This window comes from Cajanus cajan, chromosome 8 (genome assembly GCF_000230855.2).
Source record: "Cajanus cajan strain Asha chromosome 8, NIPB_CcT2T_4, whole genome shotgun sequence".
Lineage (NCBI taxonomy): Eukaryota > Viridiplantae > Streptophyta > Magnoliopsida > Fabales > Fabaceae > Cajanus > Cajanus cajan.
In genome coordinates, this window is record NC_138524.1 from 46,903,947 (window position 1) to 46,928,500 (window position 24,554).

The 24,554-nt window shown below is 32.5% G+C and overlaps 1 protein-coding gene across 2 annotated transcripts; it reads left to right on the forward strand.

Annotated features, from left to right (window-relative positions):
- The first annotated feature begins 7,598 nt into the window (after nucleotides 1-7,598).
- SBI1 (Leucine carboxyl methyltransferase) lies at nucleotides 7,599-23,170 on the forward strand. 2 transcript variants are annotated; one of them, XM_083061978.1, is made up of 13 exons: nucleotides 7,599-7,752; nucleotides 9,835-9,923; nucleotides 10,018-10,160; nucleotides 11,392-11,439; nucleotides 11,712-11,793; nucleotides 13,030-13,132; nucleotides 14,268-14,388; nucleotides 14,485-14,532; nucleotides 15,687-15,770; nucleotides 17,006-17,070; nucleotides 20,414-20,509; nucleotides 20,865-20,903; nucleotides 22,863-23,170. In XM_083061978.1, exons 1-11 carry the CDS (start codon nucleotides 7,676-7,678, stop codon nucleotides 20,502-20,504), a joined length of 951 nt encoding a protein of 316 aa, XP_082918104.1. In that variant the 5' UTR covers nucleotides 7,599-7,675; the 3' UTR covers nucleotides 20,505-20,509; nucleotides 20,865-20,903; nucleotides 22,863-23,170. The 2 variants fall into 2 exon arrangements, with proteins under 2 accessions (XP_082918104.1, XP_020203493.1); XM_020347904.3 differs by having other exon boundaries at nucleotides 7,600-7,752; nucleotides 20,458-20,509.
- Nucleotides 23,171-24,554: the final 1,384 nt, after the last annotated feature.

Consider the following 24,554-nt stretch of genomic DNA (forward strand, 5'->3'; position numbering starts at 1 on the left):
GAAGGGGATTCTCCACCCCTTTGTTGAAGTGTGTTGACCATCAACAGGTCGACTACGTCATGCGAGAAATCCATGAAGGTGTCTGTGGATCCCACTCCAGAGGCAGAACTTTGGCAACTAAGATATTAAGAGCTAGTTACTATTGGCCGACTCTAAAAATCGATTGCGCCCATGTTGTGAAGAAATGCCTTCAATGACAAAAACACGACAATCTCATCCACGCTTTGGCCGAGGAACTACATAGTATCAGCTCCCCCTAGCCATGGGGAATAAACATTCTCGAACCGCTCCCACTCACCAAAGGGCAATGCAAGTTCCTACTGGTTGTAGTGGATTACTTCACCAAATAGATTAAGATCGAACCGCTTGCTTCCATCATGTCCGCCAACGTTCAAAAGTTCACATGGAAGAATATTGTTACCCATTTTGGCATCCCTCACGCCATCGTCTCTGATAATGGCCTGTAATTTACTGATAAAAAATTCAACACTTTTTCTTGCGAACCTTGGCATCCGACACCGGTTCACATCCGTTGAACACCCTCAATCCAACGGACAAGCCAAAGCAGCCAACAAGGTGATCTTGACCGAGTTGAAAAAGCGGTTTGGCACAACAAAAGGAGCTTGGGCCGAAGAGTTGCCAAAAGTCTTGTGGGCTTACAAGTGTACACCCCAATCAAGTACAAAAGAGACTCTTTTCTATTTAGCGTATGGATCGGATGCCATGATTCTGGTAGAGGTCGGGGAGCCATCGTTTTAGCGCACGCACTTCCATGAAGAGTCCAATGATCTCTCTCTCTGTGCCGAGCTAGATGTCTTAGATGAAGTTAGAGGGAAGGCCTAGATTGTGGTTAAGGCATGCAAACAACGGATGACTCAACGCTTTAATTCCAACCTGAAGCTGAGGGTCTTCCATGAAGGTGACCTTTTTTGGAGAGCAACAGGTTCGGCAAGACGAAACCTCATAGAAGGGAAGTTGTCGGCAAATTGGGATGGTCCGTTCCGAGTTTGGCATGCCCTCAACAACGAGGCATATAAACTCGAAGAATTATCCAGCAAAGTCATCCCAATAATGTGGAATTCCAGCCACTTGAAGACATACTATAGTTAGGCTCAATTTATGTATCTTTCTTTTTTCCTATGTGTACATATCGTGATGCACTCTTTCCCTTGACCGGTCTTTTTCCCCCTTATAAAATTGTGAAAAGGGGTTTTTGGCTAGCAAGGTTTTTAACGAGGCATCAATACATAAATACAACACACATTGTTCACGCAATTGAAACAATTTGTCATATTTTTAACATTTAGTTTATTTAAAGTCTTCACTCCTGAGCATCGTCTCAGCCAAGGACGTGACTTGATTACTTTAAGTCTTCCCTCCCGAGACTCCTCTCGACCAAGGATGTGACTTCATCAAAATCTGTTTTAAGGTCTTCCCTCCCGAGATTCCTCTCGGCTAAGGACGTGACCTGATTACTTTAAGTCTTCCCTCCCGAGATTGTAGACACCCAATTTCGTCCGGGGGGCATACAAACAAGATAGGACATCAGAGGGCCCAAAAACCCAAATTAACTTTTTTTAGTGGCTATTCTGAGATCGAACGAGAAAAATTGAATTTAATTAATTCAATTTATACAACTTTAGAACAATTAGAAAATTACAACAACGAAGCCATTCATTTTGAACAACAAAGAGTGATTAATCAAGTCCAACAACGGGTTTTACAACAAGCCTTACAGGGAGCTCTAGGAACTCTAAATAGTTGCTTGAACAACGAGTTACATTTTCGTACTGTCAATGTTAATATTGGCATGTTTGGGACGATGAAAGAAAAAAATAATTGATAAAAATAACTAATTAGTCTTTCTATTATAATATAGAGCAGGCCGTTCCAAAATCGGAACGGGCCGTCCCAAGTCCGGAACGGGCTGTTCTCGAATTGGAACGGGCCGTTCTGACGCTTCTCAATGGCCTAAAAATTGTTAGCTGGAACGGGCCGTTCTAGACCAGAACGGGCCGTTCCAAACTAAACAAATGGCCTAAAATCTCTACCCCGGAACGGGCCATTCTGAAATCAGAACGGGCCATTCTGGTTCACCAGAACGGGCCGTTCTAGGGTACAAATATACAGCATAACGTTCAGATCCGGAACGGGCCGTTCCGAATCCAGAACGGGTTGTTCCGGCCCACATCTGATGCCTATAAATAGAAAATCTCGGCCAACAGTAAGGTGACCTCCAAAATTTCGTCCAAAGCAACATAGAGCTCGAAATTTCTCCTTTTTTTCTCTCTCTTTCTCCTATTGTACTTCTTGAGTTTTGTGAGGCTTATTGTAGGGAAGGTATTGAGCGTTGGAGTGCCTTTTGCAGGTACCCTCTCCCTTTTTAGAGCGTCTGTTCGGAGCTCTCATTCGATCTTTAGACTTAGAAGATTACGAGTGTACCCTTAGACAAGTACATGATTTATGAAAATGATAATCAATCACTAATTATAATTATAAAATTTACATATTAAAGTTAACCGTGATATACACAACTAATTCATTGAAAATGTAAAAGAATATGGAGTCTCATTCCATAATTTTTTTATCCTATTATAACTACAATTAATATATATATATATACTTTGTTAATATATAATTACTTTTATATTGTATTATGTAATATCAACTTTTTTTTCTTTGTTATTGGACACTTCATTCTACAATAATGAAAAGACCAATAAAATATTTTGATGAAGTAAATTTGCGATTTGAAAGGAGAAAAAAAAGGAAATTACAATAGGACACGCATGAGAGAGATTCTTTCTACAAATATATTTGATAGTCCTTGATAGGTACAAAAGAAAAAATATGACATACGCTTCTCGGAAAAATAAAAGCAAGAATTTTGGGAGTTGAAAACGATACAAAATTATAAATATTTATTTTAGGAGCATTTTACAATATAAGTAAGGATGAAAATTTTACACCTTAAATAAAAGTTTATAGTCTGATATGTTAAATTTTTATTTAATATAATTTATTTAATAAAATATCAAATTATTAATATTTTTAGCATTATTAAATGTTTTACGTTATTTGTTCATATGAAATCAAAAATAGAAAATTGAAAATCTACTAATCGCATTTTTGTTTATTTTTTCTTCATCTTTATAGTTGTTTATTTTGAATATTTCAAATAGGATATAAGAAATATTTAGAATTTTTTTTATGAGATTATCTCTCTTATGTTTATTTTTTATTTTTATTTTAAACTCTAAGTTTTAATAATAATAGATTAAACTATTTTTTTTATCTTGAAAGATAAAAAAATTAAAAAAGAGACTTGCATGTATATTTAAAAATAAATTTGTTGGTTTATATAAAAATTAAATTTACTGATTTATTTAACATTGTTAATATAAAATAGGATTTTAAATAAACTAGTATGCCAAATCAAACTTTGACGTTAATTTTATAAAACAAATTTGACTTATATATTCAAAACCTAACTTATTCTCATTTCTAGTTACAAAAAATTTTGAGAATTAAGAACAATGCATAACTATAAATATTTATCTCATGAATGTGCATACACTATTCTATAATTATAGTCATTAAAAAAATTAATAATATGCTAAATTGTATTTTTATTTTTTTATTTTTGTTGATTCATAGTTTTGATTCTTCTATTTTAAAATATAAACATTTATTTCTTCTATTTTACAAAAATGTGAAATTTTGATCTTTCTGTCAATTTGATACTCATTGATTATTAAATTTTGACGTTGTCTGATGATCTTGTTAAGTCAAACGAAATAATTTTTAGCAAGGTTTTGAATGAGACAAATATAATACATGTTATTTCTAACAAGTGTTTTAGTGTTTCAGAAAAACATAAGTACATGCAAGTTGAAGAATAAAGTGTGTGTGTGTGCCACTTCCTACACCAGAACCAAGATAAAAGCTTCAAGCATCAGATGGAAAGATCAAATGAAGCCAAGCCTAGCACAAGAAGAAAATTGATCAAACATCAAGACAAAGCATGATCCAAGTTAGAAGAAAGTACAGACATCAGATAAAGCCTAATGGTCTAGCACAAGAAGGAGAATGATCAAGCTTCAAACGATACATCCCAAGTCAGACGAAAAGCCAACATAGGTATCAAACAAGGCCAAATAAGGAACAAGACAAAAGTGGGTTTAGCACCGGATGAAGTCTGTACAAAACATCAGACGATCAAAAGATAGACGAAAACTCAACACATACAAGACAAATCATACTACCAGTCGTAGGCCAACCAAGTATCAGATGATGGAAAATACAAGACGAAGAAACGCTCCAGACGAAATTAAAGTCCTCCATCTTTACTCTAACCAGACGAAAAGAAAAGACAAAGTTTATCTCTTAGATGGAAACTTAAATTCCAGACTTAGACGAAGAATATTAAAAAGCATCTAAAGTCCACTATTCACAAGAAGGAATATCATATATCGTCTACACTCATAAGAAGAGCACACAAAGTCATCAATAATGTGAAAAGAAAGAAGAAAAATAGACGAGTGCGAATCCATAGGTCAAGGCAAAGCATACCACAAAAATCAAACAAAACAAGTCAAATGATGGATAGAGTAAACAAAGCTGAATAATAAATAGAATATGAAATGTGCGCCAGACGATGATGAGTTAAATATCAGATGAAGGTGTGTCAAGAACAACCTAAAGCACAACATAAAGACTCAGAGGAAGGTTGGTCAAATATCAGAAGAAAGTCAATATCAAACGAAGGACAACACAGACTAAAAAGTGTTCCAAACAAGAAACAAAGTCTGTCCATCTGCAAGGTTGACCAGACCAAAGAAAAAGTCAAAGCATAAATGACAAATGCTCAAACGAAGATCAAGACTTGAGATGCAAATGGACTACTAGACGAAGATTGCCATACAAGTATTTCAAGAATCAAGTCTCAAAAGACAAATCAGGCATCGTTTATGATCATATAAAAGCTCTCAACATGATCGTGTGATTAAAGAAAAAGATAAAGAAGAAGAAAAGCACGCCAAAAGTAAAAGCATGCATGTGTTAGAAAAAGTACATCACTTTTTCATATAAGGACAACGCTTTGAAGCTACGATGACCGGAAAAGGACAAAAAGTTCCTAGGTCTCAGCTACAGTCAGACACAAAAGGTAACAAACGAAGAAGACTTCACACAATGTTTATAAACAGGAAGCAACATTTAATGCAAGATCTAATGCATTAATGAGAAGATTGAACTAGTCATGAATGACTACATCTGCTTCAACGGAAACTTGCAACGGGAAAATTTTACAAGACTATATATATGTCACAACTTCAAACCTAGAAAGGCTTGGCGTTGGCGAAGAGTGATATCCAGCCCATGAAGCAACGAAACCAGAGAAAGAACTTATAGAGTCAAATGTACCATAGTGTATTTATCTCTGTAGACTAAGGAGTTCTAAGTGTAGCTTAAGAACATGTGCCTTAGTGAGTGTAGAAATATTTGTATCCTCTTTGTGAGAGTAAACCAAACACTCAAAACTAATCATTTGTCTACCATTTGTAAAGCCTGAAGAGGCTAGGGAAAGAATACTTGTATAAGCCTGGAGAGGCTTGTCAAAGAATACTCATTGAGAGCCAGAAGTGGCTGAACAAAGAATACTAGCGTTAATGAGTAAAGTTAGCGGGCCAGGAGTGGTCGGCAATTCTCATTGAGAGCCTGAAGAGGCTGAACAAAGAATACTAGTACTGATAGCTAACTAGGAGTGGTTGAGAATACTTGGGACCAGGAGTGGTCGAAAATACTCACGAAGAGCCTGAAGAGGCTAAACAAAGAATACTAGAACTAGTGAGTGAAGCTAGCCAACCAAGAGTGGTTGAGAATACTTGGGACCAGGAGTGGTCGAGAATACTCACTAAGAGCCTGAAGAGGCTGAATAAAGAATACTAGTGCTATTAGCCAACCGGAGTGGTTGAGAATAATCGGGACCAAGAGTGGTCGAGAATACTCACTACGAGCCTGAAGAGGCTGAATAAAGAATACTAGTGATAATGAGTGAAGTTGGCAAACCAGGAGTGGTTGATAATACTCGAGACCAAGAGTGGTCGATAATACTCACTGCAAGCCTGAAGAGGCTGATCAAATAATACTTGTACTTCATTGAATATCTAGTGGAACCCTTCATTTGAAGGAGACTGGACGTAGCTCAGTCTGAGCAAACCAGTATAAAAATGTTTGCACTGTTTATTTATGTTTCAGACGCAATTTCCCTTAATTGTTAAAATCATATTGAAAACTTCGTCCATAACTTATTCTTCACTGTAACCATCTTCAGACGAAAACTACACTTATTTGATTTATCATCTTAAGAAACAGTTTTCGTTTAAGAAATATTTGTAGTGTGCAGACGATAAATTGTTAGACGCAAACTCTTTTGTTAAACTAACTCTGCACAGTTTTTCTAAGCAATCAAAATAATATCTCTACTAGATGAAAAAGAGTTCCTTGCGAAAACGTTTTCAAAATTCCTTTGTTCACACACACACATATTCAACCCCCTTCTATGTGTTTTTCATCTAACTTCAGATCTACCATCACTTAAGTGATGTGAAGTATAAGGATAAAAATTAAAAATAACACACAAAAGATTTTCGTATGTATCTATTTTTATGAGTGATTATTTATTTTATTGATAAAAATCTTATTTGTATATTTTTTTAATATTTTTTTAATTTTTAAATATCATATTACCAATTATTATTTTATGAGCAAATGTTAAAATTTAACTATTAATAAATGTTAATTTGAAGAAAAAATTAAAATTTTATATTTTTTAAATTATAAAGATTAATATCTTTATTTTAAAATAGATTTTTTTTAAATTATAAAAATAAAAGAATTAAAAATACAATTTAACCTTAATAATAACTTAAAAAAGTTTGAAAAAATATTATGATCGAGTAAACTTTATTATAATTATTTGAAAAACTATTATAACCAGTTACATAATAATTAATAATATCTTTAAAAAGTTTAAAATATTATATTATTATTGACTCAACTTTATTATAATTGTTATTTTAAAAAAATATTCTTAATTATTGTACATTTAAGACAACATTATTCGACTTATTTAGATAAAATAAATATTTAACAAATGCAATGTAAAAATTAAAATATGAGATTAAATTAAAAACATATTTTATTTTATTTTATTTTTAATGTTATTAGTATTTTAATATGTACGTTGATTATTATATATAATTAAAATTTATAATAAATTATATATAAAAATAAATACTATTTTTATTATGTAAATATATAAATTATATTTAAAATTTATATAATATATAATTTATATTTTAAATTTATGAAAAATATTTATAATATTGTATAAAATTGTTTGATTTAATGATAATTTATTTTAAAATATTAATATTTAATTTATAAATAATTATAATAAATTAAAATCGAAGAAACTATATATTAATAAAAGTTTGTAAAAGTTTACGTAAAATTTAATATTAAGATTAATGAAAAAATTAATTTTTATTTTATTTTGTTAGAATATTTATTTTTAAGTGTGGAGGTTATAAAACTATTTATTTATTATTGAATCCATCTTCACCAATTGTTCTGTTATTACTTAGGCAAAACCTAAACACAGAGAACAACCATGACGGAAGCGGTGGCCGATTCACGCAACAATGCATCGGTGCAAGCCACTAACGATGACGCTTCAGCCAGTAAATTGTACGTAAATCTCACTTTTTTTTTTTTTTTTTTAATTATTCATTATTAAAAGCTTTGGGTTGTTCTAACATCTCGCGCAATGTTGTTTTTTACCCTTTCATGTTATTGTTAATTTTAATTTTTTCTTGTCGGAGACATTTTATTTATTTATTTTTATTTTTATTTAAATTATTCTCTAGGATTTTGTTCATTCGGCGCCATTGTAGGGACTAAGGAATAAAATTCTTGAATTGATGAGATTTTGTTGTTTTTTTTAAGATACGTTTTTTCCACTCCTTTTAAGTAGATTGGGTTTTGGATTTTGCTCATTTGCCACCGTTGTAGGAAACTAAGATTTCATTTTGTTTAGTTTGTGGGAATTGCTTCATTCTCTTAATTGATGACCAAGACTCTATTCAGATAAACTTCTCCATAAGCATTTATAGCAGAAGAAAACAAGAAGATAAAATGAAATATAAGCCAAGTTAAATGAGAGAGCTTCTATAAAAGTTAAAATCATAGGTTGATTTTAGCTTATGCCTGAAGCTCAATTCATTTTACATTCTTATTTTCTTCACCTATAAGTGCTTATGGAGAACCGGAGAAGTTTATTAAAACAGGACCATTGTCTTTTTTGGTCTTTTACTGTGAAATTTTAATGCTTTATCTAAACTGGTGTACCCAGTTTTATCTTCTTTGGTGCTTTCTCAAAACCATTGTCAAGGGGTGATGCAATAGAAATGTTGCATTTGCACCTGCGGAAGATGAATATTACAGAAGGTTAAGTTAGATGGTCCCTATTGCATAAGCACCAATCAAGATGAACCTTGTCTCAGTACTGGAAAGCTCTAGAGTGATGGAAACTGCTTTTGGTTTTTGAAGGAATCTAACTGTGTATTGCGTGTAAAGAGAATTTTATTTATTCATGACATGGTTTTGAGGGAGCATTGGCTGGATAAATTACTTTTATTGGAGTGGCTGTGAAGTTTTATATTATGAAACAAACTCAATGAAACACTGTTATTGTCTCTCTCTGTTTTGTTTTTGGTTTGTTCAAATGCTATTATGTTATACTTATACCATTTATATTCTTTAATTGATAACAGCTTGGTTTAATTTTACATGTTAAAATAATACGTTAACCTATCACATATGTAATGTGTGTGTTGAGAAACCACACACTTTAGAAAGGAAAATTGATAGTGTCTTTTAATTTGTGTATTTCTTCCAAGTTAAGATCTGTGTGGCATGGTTTGCTCAAATCTCCAACATGGGTCGTTAATGGCCCAAAACATTGCTGTGAGCATTCCAAACTTAAACATAGTAGTAATAAAAACAAGCACAATAGGATGTGTTATTGACAGTTGACACAATGAATTAAAAGACCTCTCGTGGCTGCCAGTTGCAGGGTTGACAGAAAAAAAAGACAGGGTGCACCAAGTGAGGATACAGAATTGCTGAGAGGAAGAAAATGAAACCTAACCTAATACCCCCAATTATATAAAATGCACAGTATCATTTAGTTTTTTTTTCCCCTTCTATTTTACAAATAAAGTAGGTTTTAATGTCTAATATTTTAAATTTGGCTGCCCATTTATGCTGGAGAAGAAGCAGTATAGAGTTTGAAACATATGTATAAAAATTAGTGAGTAAAAAATAGGTTTTAAAAAACGTGTTTATTATTTGACCTTTTTCTAGTTTTAGGAACTAATATGTCAGTGTCTTCCAATTTCAAGGACTAAAACCATTGTTTTATCTTTCTAAAATTGAAAAATGGGTCTATCCAAACTATATTTTCACCACTTAATAGTATAGACTGTAGTTCATGCATAATGAATCAATTATCTAACTTTAAATGAACTTTAATCCTTAGTAACAATCTGATTAGGTCTAGCCATCCTCTCTGTGTACTGGAAAAAGTCCCGTTCCGCATCACAAGCCTAGTAACAGTCTATGTAATATTGCTTCTGATAATGGAAATATTATTCGTATTCATTTTCAGTCATAAATTTTCGTCTTGTATTCAGTTTTCATCAGAGTTCAAATGAATTATAATTGTTATTCTTACATGATGGTTATTTGCTCTCCATAAACTGTCTGTAGGTCATGTGTAAAAAAGGGATACATGAAAGATGATTATATTCATTTATTTGTGAGAAGGCCTCTGAGGAGATCTCCAATTATTAATCGTGGTAGGATTTGGCTTTTTTAAGGATTTTACTTGTTTAGGTACCTACCCTTCAACATGTTAGTTTATTAATGCATTTTTATTGTTTGATTATGAAGGCTACTATGCTCGTTGGGCTGCTTTTCGGAAACTTCTCTATCAGTTTCTTGATGTTGATAAAAAGGCTGATGGAGATGCCCCAATAAAGAAGCAGATATTATCACTTGGAGCAGGCTTTGATACAACATATTTTCAGTTGCAGGTACCTGATTTTCCTTGTAAATTGTACTGTACAAGCTGTGCTTAAAAGTTAATCTACGTGTGCCTTTTAAGCTATAGGTTAGCTATCCTTTTGGAGCCTTGCAGGTTAAGTGAAGATTTGGATAGAACTAATATTGATCCAATGCTTTTGCATATAAATATTGGTGAACTTTTATTACGTTGTGTTTTAAAAGGACATGAAGACACTTTTGATTTCATTCTTGTTGGTGCTCTTGTGCTAACTGCTTGCTGCTTTTGCAATCTCAATTGTTAAGACTGAATGTCATACTCTAGTACACAAGATGCAGACATTGGGTGCCTGAATTATTTTGAAACTTAAGTTCTTGATGCACAGATGTATTTTAGCTGAAAATCTTTTATTTTTATTTATTTTTATTTTTGTTGTGGACTGTAACCTCCTTTCAGAACTGGGTGGTGTTAGTTATACAAGTTTGTTTAAAGAAAAATATAGACAATGTATGAGGAGAGGTATGAATCTGGATGAATAAATAGTGTTTAAATTACTTATTACCTGTTAATAAATTTCAAGGCTTTTAGACTTGTCTTTTCTTATAATTTTAAGTTGAATTACTGAGATGTGGAATATTATAATACATGTATATGTATGCCAGACTCTATCCATGCCTTGTGAATTCTCTGTGATTGGCTCTTTTGCTTTCCCTTCTGTTTCTGTTCTTGTTCTCTTTGCTTTTCCTATGTTTATTCTGATGGCTCCAAAAATAGTTCGGTTATTGTTGCTGTTGTGCTGTTTTGTAGGGCTAAAAATGATCTCATACTTTGCCAAGTTTTTGGTGTATATTTATTTCAATTATGATACAGTAATATGCGTGAATCATACTTTATTTATAAGCTTAAACAGTTAACTTAATTTGTTGTATAAGTAGTGTAAAGCTTCTGTGTTTCCTATTATCTTTAATCTCATTGTTGTTACGTTAGATTATAGAGTTATTGTTGCCTTCTACTGAAAAAAAATGCTTTCTTCTTTAACCTATGCACGTCAAAGATGCAAAAATATATTTGTATGCAGCTTAATTGGATTCTTTGGCTGCTTTTCAATAGCCTCCATATGACTCTGGATGTAGTTGGAAATTGTGAAACCTTTTACTTTGTTACCCTTTACCATTAGTTCCATTTTTTTCTTAGCAAACTGTTTGCTTAGTGTTGTGCTAATTTTACAGCTGTGTTATAACTTAAAAATCTTTTCTTGGCAGGATGAGGGGAAAGCGCCATATTTGTATGTGGAAGTGGATTTTAAGGAGGTAGAAACTTGTATACTCATCTAATTTTTAGTTGCCAATGCAACCTATATTTCTAGTTGTTTATGGGTTTTGAGTTGGATTGGTTATACATATTTTGTCTAGAAACTCATGTTTAATACTATCTGTGTTGACTAAGGTTATATTTAATTGACTAAAATTACATCTAATTACAAAATAAAGGGAGAACAAGTTTTTTAGATTTTTTAAGTGGAAAGTTTTTAACTGCAACTATTAGTATAGAAATTTAAACTACTATTGTATTTGTAATCAAGGTAACTAGTAAAAAGGCAGCTCTTATTGAGACTCACAGTCAATTGAGGAATAAACTTGGTGAATTAGCAACCATATCAAGAGGTAAGGGTCATTTTCTGATGTTTTTTGTTATCTTATTTCAGTGATGTCCTTTTCTTTTCTGGTAGCACATGGTGACAGAGTGCCAATATAAATTTAGAGTTAAAAATCTCACCTGTTAAAGTTTTCAAACCCTAGAGATTTTATCCCCCTAGTTTTGTAACTATTTCCTCTCATCGATTCTTTAAACAAACAAGTGAAAGGAAAATGCATATAATGATACCAAGAGGGATGGTGGTACTTTAAAGGATATTTTAGTTTCTTATAAGGTGCAATAAAATATTTATAAATTCCAAAAGCATTATATTTATGGTTGTCAATCTTGAGTGACAACTCATAATAACTATCGAGTTAACGAGATTGGTCATCCCCACCTATATAACTTGGAAGCAAACTCGTTTTTTGAGCAATCTCGTGTAATATCACCCAATCTTGAGCAATCTTGTCTCCTCTATTGCTAAAAGCAAAATTTAGTCTTTTCCTAGTTTTTATTTGTTGTCATTTTAAGAACTTGTGTCTTGTGTGAAATTTTGCATGATTTGCTAGTAAACATTGCTACTTTAATATTGTAATTTGCTATTTTACTTTAATATGGATTTGAAATGTTGAGTTATTATGTTATTTATAAGTAGTATAACATATTCTTTATATTAAGTAAACTCTTACAAGTTTATGGTTCGGGTTTACAGGGTCTCAACAAAATTATGTAAACTCTCGAGATTGAGAACCTTGATTATATTTATTGATTGTTCATTATAATTAAAAAAGTCTATAATTAATTTCACAAATGCTTGAATTTCAATTTTTTTTAATAAATTCTCTATCTAAACAAAGCATTTTACTCAAAAGTATTTCAAATTCTTCAAAAAAATAAATTACTCTCTTAAAATCCCCCATCCAAACACACTTTAAATAAATTATCTGTGAGGAAAGTTGGAGTTGGGACCTAGACCCATAAAGTAATCTGTCAAGTTAAATTAGATAAAAATAAATTGCATGATTGAGAAAAATGCATTGATGAACCAAAAGCTCTGCAAAAGGCTAGATAAACTTTGATTCAGCCACCAAGCTTAATCTTAGAACTACAAACATTTGAAGAACTGACTTGTAGCATTTAATGGATGATAAAATCAATATGAGCTTTTCATTGTGATTTTCTTGAAACATCATTAATGAAAATTAGAATGCATGATTGCTTATAATCTGAACTGATGCTTTTGATGTCTCATTCTCTGCCAGAGAAAGGAGAAGTTGTCAGTGCTCATTATAAACTAGTCCCTGCAGATTTGCGTTATGTACAACAATTAAATGATATTATATCTGTTGCTGGTATGGATCCAAGGTATGTATGGGGAGTCAGATCTGTCTCTGCCTGTGTTCTGTCTGTCTGTTTCAATTTCTCTCTCTCTCTCTCTTGTACAGATGTAAGTTGTGAAATTTGTTATTATTCCAATGCAATTGATAATTTATTTGAAGATATCAGACCCTTCTAGGAAAAGAATAAAAAACTCCTTAGAATCTGAAAGTTTAAATAAATAAGGATTACAAAGACTTAGCTGTACTGATATCTTATCCTTTGCTTCTTCTGTACTTTTCTTTCTCGTCTCTAATGAATTTTGTCTCTTATATTGTTTTAATGAAAGATAATGCTTCTGATTTTAATATTTGGGCCACAGTATTGTGGTTCATTAACAGCTTAAAATTATACAACTTAAAAAAGTTCCTTAATGCCTGTGCCATTGATAGAGTTAATTTGTTTCTTAGATAAATTTCAGAGAGAAAATGTTAAACTGGAAATGAAGTTTTCATTTTATTCAACCCACTGAAAACAGAATACAGAGGGAGCATTTATAGTAGCTACCCTTATTGGTACAGCTGTAAAAAGCTGATTACAAAAATAACAAACTATGACAGCTGGCACAACAAACCTACTAGAATATTCTATTGTTATAACAGAATGAAAAAGTAATATTTGTCATATTACACTTACACTCTAATATTGTTATTTTTAAATAATAATTTGTTAGAAGTCGCCTGCATCTCTTGGGAAATTGATAAAATATAAATACAAAGATCTCATAGAATCTAGAAGTTTTAAAATTGAAAATGGCTTTGAAGATAATGCTTATAATTGGAAAGCAAATGTGTCCCTTTATACATCTAAGATTTATATATTTAAGAAAATGACGGGAAGAAACCAAATTCAGCCATAAAAGTTCTTAATTTTCACCTTTTTATATTTTCATGCTTCTAACTTGTTATATAAGTGTAGTTGTTATGTTCTGTATCTTATGTTTGCTAAAGACACTAAAGCTGGAGGATTTGATGCTAATATGTAGTCGGATATTCTTTAGTTTTTTTTTCTTAATTTTGTTGGTATGTGTGTGTGTATTTTATTTTAATTTAAAGTTTAGTTAATACTCACACTTTTCATGATCAAGGAATGATAAATTGATTCATTCTGATATTGTTATCAGTCTGCCAACTTTTATAATTTCAGAATGTGTTCTGATCTACTTGGATCCAGATTCAAGTCGTGCAGTTGTTGGTTGGGCTTCGCAAACATTTACTACAGCAGTATTTTTTCTTTATGAGCAGGTTACAGCCTTCATACTTATTTTACCACTACTAGTCTACTATTTTCATAGGAATAAAGTAGGATTTTTTGTGCATTATATGGTACTTTCTTAACAGATCCTCCCAGATGATGCTTTTGGGCAGCAGATGATGAGAAATTTGGAGGTATGGATGTCAAAGTTTTGTTCTATACCATGGTTTTCAGGTTACAATTGATTTATTTAAAATTTTCCAGACATATCTGATCTCAAAAGTGGAATTGCTTCTCTCTCTAGCAATGCATTTGAACTTTGCAGTTTTTTCTTCAATTTTTCTAATTGCTGTGCTGTACCTTTGTTTTTGTTAATTATACTACTTTTGAACTTATAAGGGTGTAAGAAGTGTTAGCAAGTTGGAGCCCTAAAAAGACAAACATCATCTGCAATGTCTGAGATTCAAACTGAACTAAAGAATATTTGTGGGAAGGGATTACCTTGGTATGTCAAGTGTTGTCTTAACCAAAGCAGGATGGTCAATTGTGCACTATAGCATTAGACTAGTGTGTCATATGTCAGGCCACTGCAGACTGTTCATCATGTCACATTTTCTTTCCTGGTTGTCAAGCCTGTGATTAAGGATGCTATCTTGGTAAATTGTGTTCGATATGCTGTAAAGCGGTAAAAACCCATCTTTTTGACCCCATTTTTTGGAGTTACCAACCCAATATTTTTTGGGTATTTTCATGATTTCTCTCTTTCTCTCTCTATGTCTCTTTTTTTCCTCATCAGAAGCATTACAGGGTTTCTGTTTGGATGCCAAAACACACATTGGTACTTGTGTTTCTATGTAAAATAAGCCACTTTAGTTGGCTCCTTTCTAGGCAGTGACCTACTGCTTGCCAGCATCTAGGTTTTTGGTCTACCTTTGATCTATTCACACATCATAGCTTGATTTCTGTTCTTCTTGAATGTATTCTGCTTTTTACCCATTATTTAATAATCTTCCTTTAAAGGACTTCTTTCCCATGTCCCCCACAATTTTTTTATGACAGGTCTTCTTTTGTGGTCGTTATTCTGATTAAGGAAAAACTTGTATTGAATTTGATTGCTTTAAGACTTACTGCATTAGAGGAAGCTTATTTAATATTTGGTGCTGTCTTTATCTTTCTTCTTATGTTCCTTGACTTTTGTTGCTATTATCTTGTTAGTCTTGTTAATTATTCCTCTGATTGATGGTGATTACTGATCATATGTTGAGATTATCACTTGATTATTAATTATTAGTATGCCTTTGATGTGTTTAAGTCCATAATATGATTTTCCTTTCCTGTTTTGTGTCAGTCTCGAGGTTGTGCTCTATTGGGCATTTATGCTACACCAACTTTACATGCAAAGGAAAAATTATTTCTGGACCAAGGATGGCAGGTATATTTTGTAACTTTTTCTAAATAATACATCATTGGTGTATTTTTTTTTTTTGGCATTTGTAATGTATTTTATATGTGATACTTCCTCCGGTCCTTATTATAAGGCATAATTTAGAAGGATATGACAATCCTTTTTGTAAGGCATTTTACAATTTCTATAAAGCATTAGTTTTATTTTTCGTCTTTTGTTCCTATTAAAGATTGTAAGAATATGTACTTCTTGTTGTCGGATAATGAGAAGAGAATTTGAGAAATAAACGTTCTCTCTCTCTCCTCTTAGACTCTCTAATTGTTATATATTAATTTTATCGGTATTGGTGCAAAAGCTTCTCTCTTGAAAATATAATGATTAGTAAGAAGGGTAAAATTGATACATCATGATTTTGTTTTATAAATCCAATAAAATCAACTAACATAATTACTTATATTGATGTGTGATTTAGTTAAAAGTGCCTTATAATAAGGGTTGGAGAGAGTATATGATTTGATTTCTATTTTGCAGAAAACTTTCCAAATAATAATAAAGGAGTCTTTTAGGCATGAATAGCAACAAAGAAGATTAAACTAGAAACAGTTAGCAATCTGCAACTATTCTCTTAAAAATAGGATGGGAAAATTCTCATTTAGAGATTGTCAATAATTTATATATTTTTTTAATCATTGTAGCTACTAGCTAGAAGCCATCTTAATCAATTATCATCAATATCTTAGCTGAGAACAGTAATGGCTGGAAATTCTCATTAAGTGACATTATGCACTAGGAGGACCTCTGCCTGTACTAAGCAATTTATATTAAAAAAATAGTATCACCATATCTTTTTTTCACTTCTGTTAGAGAATATCATCTCTGAATTCAATTTTCTTTCTTTCTTTCAAGTGAGGTTAGTGATATCATTTGGTTGAGGGATTATAGGCTGAGGTGCAGAAAAATGGGTTTGGAAGAAATTTAATCCCTAGTTGGAGTAGCTCCCAGAGTGACTTGGTGCCACTTAACTACCATTTCTATTCTCTTGATATGATGGGTTACATTGAAATTATCATATTTAAAACACATTTTCAGGGTTATTACTGTTCTATGAAATTTCACCTTTTCGTCATTTCAAATCCTATTATAAATGTTAATATTTCATTTTTATGAATCATCAATTCATCATGCTGTGCAGTCTTAATGTGTGTTTATTCTATGACTAATATATTAATATTATTATGCTCTTTGTTTTGTGTGGGTATCAGAAATCTGTTGCATGGGACATGCTGAGAGTTTATAACGATTTTATTGATGCTCAAGAAAGACGCAGGTAATCGAATCATACCTAGAAGCTTGTGTATTAAATTTACAGACTCTTGCATGTTTGCTGATGTTTGATGCTAAAGGCAATTAACTAACTAATGGTGTCAATACAATTGACTTATTCTCTTAAAATGGGATGATTCTAATTGTTTGCAACAGCATTAGCCTTGGGGACTGCTAGTGTGTCGTGAAGAGTAAATTTCATAAAACAAAATTGTGGTATCCTCTTCTAGACACTAGTCATTCTTGGTCCTCTTGTTGTTTCTGGTGCAATCGCGTCATACTATATGGCCTTTTCACTTGTGTACTTACAAATTGTATATTTATCTATTTCATACAGTGAGCATTTAATGATACCAATGGATATGTCCGGAGTTATCAAATAAAAAATATAATTAGGATTTGACAGACATTAAACTACTCCAATGTTGGTGGTAATTTTATGAGCTTAAAATTAGTTTCACATTGTTTAGTATGTACGCTGGTGAAATGTAATTATAGGGATGTAGGTGGTGATGGAGGTAAAGATACTAGGAACCACGTAAAAGAATAACATTCTATTATTTATAATGGTGGGATATGATGTGATCATAGTAGTCAATAGCGGCCGGAGCGGCCACTATCGCGGCGCTCCGGAGCGGAGCGGCCACTATCGCGGCGCTCCGGAGCGGAGCGGCCACTATCGCGGCGCTCCGGAGCGGAGCGGCCTCACCCCGCAATCTCGCTGCTGTCGCGTGGCGGATTTGTGTAGCGGCCGGAGCGGCCGCGTCGGAGGCGGAGCGGAGCGGCACAAATCGCGGGCGCGATTTCGACTTACCCTACATTAAGGGTAAGTCAGTCTTTTCAATGGGGCTTTTTTTGCCCTAAGTCTCCCTTTCCCTCTCGCGATTTCAATTGTCGCAGCCCTCTCTCGTCTCTCCCTCTCAGATTGTTTCTTCTTCTCTGGCGATCGTGCGTGCAGCTCCGACGAACTCCGGCTCCGACGCACCTCCGTCGCCGACGCGCCTTCAGCTCCGACGCACCTCCAACTCCGACGCGCCTCCCGGTCCGACGCGCCTCCAGCTCCGACGTGGCCGCAAGCTCCGACGCGCCTCGCTTAGTTCGTCTTCTCCTTCGAGTATTCTCTCCTTTATGTACATTGCAACATAATTTGTTTTTTAATTTTTTATTAAATTATTATTATTTTTTTAATTTCTGATTAAATTTAATTCAACAAATTTTATTTTTAAATTCTGATTAAATTTAATTCAACAAATTTTATTTTTAGTTTCTGATTAAATTTAATTCAGCAAATTTTATTTTTAATTTCTAATTAAATTTAATTCAGTAAATTTTATTTTTAATTTCTGATTAAATTTAATTCAGCTGATTTTATTTTTAATTTATGATTAAATTTAATTCAGAAAATTTTATTTTTAATTTCAGAAAATTGTATTTTTAATTTTTGATTAGTGGGAGAGGAAGACTTTAATCTTGATGAGGAAGAAGATTAAACTATAATGTTTAATTTTTTACTTACTTAGAGCTTTAGCACTTTGTTTTGGAGACATTTTATATTATGTATTGTTTGAGTACTATGAACTTTTAATTATTAAAAAGGTTTAATGTATGAATTTAGAGTTATTTTTTTGTTTTTTTAGCTTTTATATATATATTATTAATTATTTAATATATATAAATTAATATTAAAATAGAGGTTATCCCGCTCCGCGTCATCCCACTATCCCAGTTTTAGGGTCGACCGCTCCGCGCCGCTATCCGGGATTGACTACTATGGATGTGATGCAAAATGCAAAGTTCTAACCCTTGAACTAGTTCTATGCTTAAGTTTTAATACTAACTAAATAAGGGAACTTTGGCTAGTCCTTTGTCTACTCTTGGGTAAATACGGCAATATCATCATTGCTGCCGCCCCACTCTATGCAATTGAGAGACATGATGGAAGGATCTAATACCAATTGATAAGAACCTTTGAGGAAACTGTACCATAAAAGTCGGCCATTATAGTTAAGGAGCCCACGGTTTTATAAGTCCTATACTTGAGTCTAGAATCACATACTTTCAACATGGGACTTGAGTCACATACCTAGCAGTTGTATCCGAATTCCTTACAAAAAAAATTAAGGAAATATAATGAAATATTGAAACCACTCAAAGTGATCATTTAAGATAAGCTAAGATAAAATAACGATTTTTGGTATATTTTAGATATTCTAACAATTCTCTTCAAGCTTAAGCTCACTAAGCTTTAAACTTGTCATAATCAAAGACTACTCATCCACAAGAAATAAAATAAAAATATAACAGTAGGAGGCGACAGCTGTTAGGACTGAGTCAGAGCAACAAACTTTAAGGGAACAAGGTTATACAAAGAGTTAAGGGTCAATCTGGTAGTTATCTGGGTCAATTTGTAACTGTGATTTGGGAAGCTGACTTCATTAAATCAGTTAGTCTGATGTGGATCCCATAAACAAGCCTTCTATTGTTTTGAGGAGGCAGTTTTTATATAATCTTTCTAGCCGGCCGTTTCCAGCGTGAAAAGGAGAGTGCTCCTTTTGTGGATATACTTGTATACCTTGGTTCTTGGTCTGTAATCAGTTTTTTGTAATAAAGGGAGGAAATTCGGAATCTTTTTCTGTGTGTGCAATTACTCTCTGTTAGGATTTATTGTTTCTTGCGCTAAAAAGAGGATCCTAACAGCATCTAGGGCTAGAAGTGTGGCTGGGCTTGCATCTGGGATTGGGAGTGGAGCAGACCACATCTTGAACAAAACCAGGGGTGTGAGACAGCTACATTTCTAGGACATCTCTCACTGATTTGCTAATTTTGATATATATTATACATACCTTAAAATATTGTAAGTAAATTGTAACAAATAAAAGCATAATAAAATAATTGAGAATTATATATACACTTAATGTTAACGAACAAATAGATTGTTTCATGTTGGTTCTAATTATTTACAAGTCATGGTGTACAAATATAATATAATAGAAGAGTGGAATTAGCCAAATTTCTTGAGATGGGAAGGGTAGTGGTTCCCCATTAGTTTTGCCTGAGTAGCATCTGCAGTAGTTGCTTTTCTTGATGCTTCCATTTCTTGGCTTCTCTTTTAGGTAAAAAGCCTTTTGCTTGGTTTTTATCCCCACCAAGATTTAACCTGTATAAAGTATTATGTTCTACCAATATCTTATGATGATCAAACGATGGAACTATTTGATTTATGTCAGATACTAAAATTCATATTCACATGAAAGGCACTAAGGCAGTTCTTCCCTGATTCCCCATCCCCCTTTTGCTCTTTTTTCCTACTCTATGGTAACATGGTTGGTAGCTTGCTGCTTTTGTAGGTTATGTCAAAATAAACTAATTTGTGATGCTATACCATTTATAGGATTGAACGGCTGGAATTGTTTGATGAATTTGAAGAGTGGTACATGATGCAGGTGAGTCCTTTTTCTATTCCTGCAGTTAGGTGCTGTATAATGTCTGAATTCTCTTCTATAGATTTTGCTGGGGCTTTGAAGGGTGGGCCTAGACCAGAGTTGATTTTCTCTCTCATTTGAAGTTGAGGTGTGAGTTGCAGTAGTCATTGTTTCTTCTATTTAGGAATCAATGGTCCGAGTTGAAAAATAAATATGAAATTTTTTATGTGATCATTAGCCCAGTTTAATGCAAGCAATCGGTGACATGACCCACAGTCAATAACATGATTTGCTATCAATAGTGATGAGTTCCTCTTATTTCTTCCACTACTACTATCTGAATTTTCTTCTCATCTCCTGTACTATTGAATTTCAGGAGCATTACTGTGTGGCTTATGCAATCAATGATGGCATGGTATGTTCTTAATCATTCTTGTTATGTCCTATGTATCAAATTGGTAATCGTATCTTAATATGAATATGATATAACAAATTGTTTAAATCAATCCACAAATTAATTGACATGTGGCTTTGTAATGTCGAGGTCTAATTATTTAGGGTAGCATTTTCTAGCTAGCTTTGAATCTGATGTTGAGATGAAGGGATCAATGTGGATGGGAGCTAACATGATTGAGCTTAATTGTAATTTTTGCCCCTCATGTTGTACGATTTTACCATTTTGTCATCTAACTTTAAAATGCATATTTTGTCACTTAATTTTCAAAATTTTGTACATTTTGTTACTTTGTTAGTTGATTGTTTGACGTTATTAGTTGACCATTGATGTGGTGAGTTAATTGTTAATGTGTCATATTATGCCACCGCATCATCTATGTCATATCAACAATCTATGTCAACGGTCAACATGTCATGTCGGCGGTTAACGTGTAACATGGGTAGGCAAAATGAATTGAACTGAACTTACAAAAATTGTACTTGATTTAAAAAAAGTTTGCCTGAATTGAACTGTACATTAGTTCAGGTGAACGAAATTGTTCTGTTTCATTAAACTGAACTGCATTATAAAAGTTTGAACTGAACTGCAATGTGAACTGCGTTGAACTATTAAGATACTTTGAATTGAACTGTTTTGCTGCCTAATTTTCAAAATTTTGCACATTTGGTCTCTTTGTTAATTGATTGTTTGATGTTGTTAGTTGATTGTTGATGTGTTAATTATCGATGTGACATATTATGCCATACTATCATCCATGTCATATCAACAATCTATGTCAACGGTTAACATGTCATGTTGGCGGTTAACATTTAACCAGGAGTGTTCAAAATGAATTGAACTGAACTAATAAAAACTGCATTGAATTTTGAAAAAAAAAAGTTTGCCTGAACTGAATTGTACATTAGTTCAGGTGAACGAAACTGTTCTTTGTTTCATTGAATTGAACTGCACTATAAAAGTTTAAATTGAACTGCAATTTGAGTTGCACTAGACTGCTTTAAATTGAACTGATTTGACTTGGTGGTCTGTCAAGACAAAACAAACTTGGTAACTTTATTTTATTTTCTATTTTATTTAAATTTTTTGTAGGAAAATATATATAAAAATTTTATTGGGTCAAATAGACCTTGTAGGTAGTTAAAGCTTCAAAATTAGTAGCCCAAAATAGTTTGGTTGGCTCATGCGGGTTCAGCCAAAATGTCCCACAATTTTTTTTTTATCACTTTCTTCGAAGCTTAGGTTGTTGGGTTATCAGGCTAACCCATCAAGACGGATGATATTAGGTACATTTAATTTTTATTCTTTTTATAGAAATAGTTCAGTTTTTGTTGTTCAGTTCAATTTTTAAATAGCTTGATTCATTTTTTTTAAAGCAGCTTATTTCAATTTTTTTACAAATAATTTCAATTTTTTATAATGCAGTGTAGTTTAGTTCACTACCAAAGCAATTTTTTTGCCCACTTCTAGCTGTGACTATAACAACCCACTAACGATGTTAAGTAGTCGACAATGGATGGCAAAATGTGCAATTTTGAAAGTTAGGTGATGAAATTCACCTAATTGTGAAACATTAGTGGCAAAAAGTGCAAGTAATCCAAAAATATAGGATCTGTATGTTTAAACTTAAAAGGAAGTGTTTCTAAATAAGTGCTTTTAAAAAAAAATTTCTTTAAGAAACAAATAGGAGTCATTTCTTAAAATATCCAATAAATTGCTTAATTTTTGAAAAAGTTAAAACAAATATGTCAAAAAGTAAAAAGTACTTATTTTATTTAAAAAAAGAGCTTTTATAAGAAATTTTTTAAAACGATGGGTGAGTAAATTTATTGCGTTTCTCCTATTTTTGGATGTGTTATGGAAGCTTTGAGGGACAATAGTGGATAAGCATTTACTGGTTGGTTTTCTTCCATGATGCAGGGTCTTTTTAGAAATTTTGGTTTTGTTAATGACAAGACTGTGCTTCATGATGAATCACGATGATACACTCCCATAGCATATATTTATATTATAATTCCCTTCCCAATTGCCATCTATGGTTGTAACTATTATTACAGGATGCACGTGCCAGCTCTCTGAGTTGGGGATGTTTTAAAAATGGTTCAGAAACTTGCTAGATATTGTATCAGAATTTCTCCAAATGATTGTAGATATTTTTGCTAGAGATTTTAATGATTGATTATAGATTATATCCATCAGCATTTCAGATGGATTATTTTTAGAGTTTATGCTAGTAGTTGACTATAGATGTAATCAATTGTTGTCATAAATATAAGTTTTATGTTTAAATATGTTAGGTGAAAAGTGTTTTTAAGATCGTATATTTTGTTTGAATTGATTACAATAATTATTTTTATAGTAAATTTATTAAAAAAAAAGGTATGAATTTATTTTCAGTAATTGATTTTGTATATAAATTAATTCTTGGATTAAAATGGAAAAAAAACAAAAGTTAGCTGAAAAATCATTTTTTAACCTTTAATCATAATTTTCAAGCTTTTTCTCCGTAATTTTTATCTTCAAAAACTTGATACTATCATATTCAGAAAGTTTAAGAAGGATCATCTTCTGGTAATCCATATTTATGTGGATGACATGATGTTTGGAGCAACTTCTCAAAAAATGTGTAAAGAATTCTTTGAACTCATGAAAAGATTATTTGAGATGAGTACGATGAGAGAACTCAAATTACAAATCCTACAACTAGAGCAAGGTTTTTTTATTCATCAAGAGAAATACGCCAAAATTCTTTTGAAAAGATTTAGAACGAATGAGGCAAAAACTATGAGCACACCTATGCATCCCTCACAAGTTATAATAGTTGTGAGGAGGATTTTTAGATATCTTAGTGGAACCACCAATCATGGTTTATGGTTTGAAAGAGGAACAAAGTTTGAAATAACATGTTATAATGATGTTGATTTTGCTAGAGACAAGGTAGAGAGAAAGAATGCAAGTGAATTTGTCAATTACTTGGTAAATCACTTGTGTCTTGGGCTTTAAGAAAACAAGCAACCATTGCATTGTCAACTACAAAAGTTGAATATTTTGTTGTTGCAACCTATTGTACATAAGTTATATGGATCAAAAAACAACTTATGGATTACTTTCTTTGTTTTGGAAAGATCCCAATATTGTGTGATAACATAGGTGAAATTGAGTTGTCAAAGAATCATGTTCATCATTCCAGATTAAAGCACATAGATGTGAAACATCATTTTATAAGAGATAATGTTCAGAAGTAAGATATTAAAATTAAGTTTGTTGAAATCAAATTTCAATTGGCTGACATCTTCATCGAGCCACTACAAGAGGATAGGTTCAAATTTATTAAAGTTAAATATTAAACCCATGTATGATATTATTGAATGATATACGCTTGTTTGATGCTCAATTTTTTATTTGATAAATGTAAGTGTGTTCTGAAATGTCACTTAGGGTGCTTCTGAAATCAATTTCTGAATAAGTAGGCTTTTGGCCATTAAAATGAAATAAAGTGTTTAAAATAGGGATTAGAGGCCACTTGATGTTACCATTGTCCTTGAACGGTAACTTCCTAAGAAGTTACAAGGAGCATTAAAACTCATTTAACCTCTCTCCCTCTTCCTTATT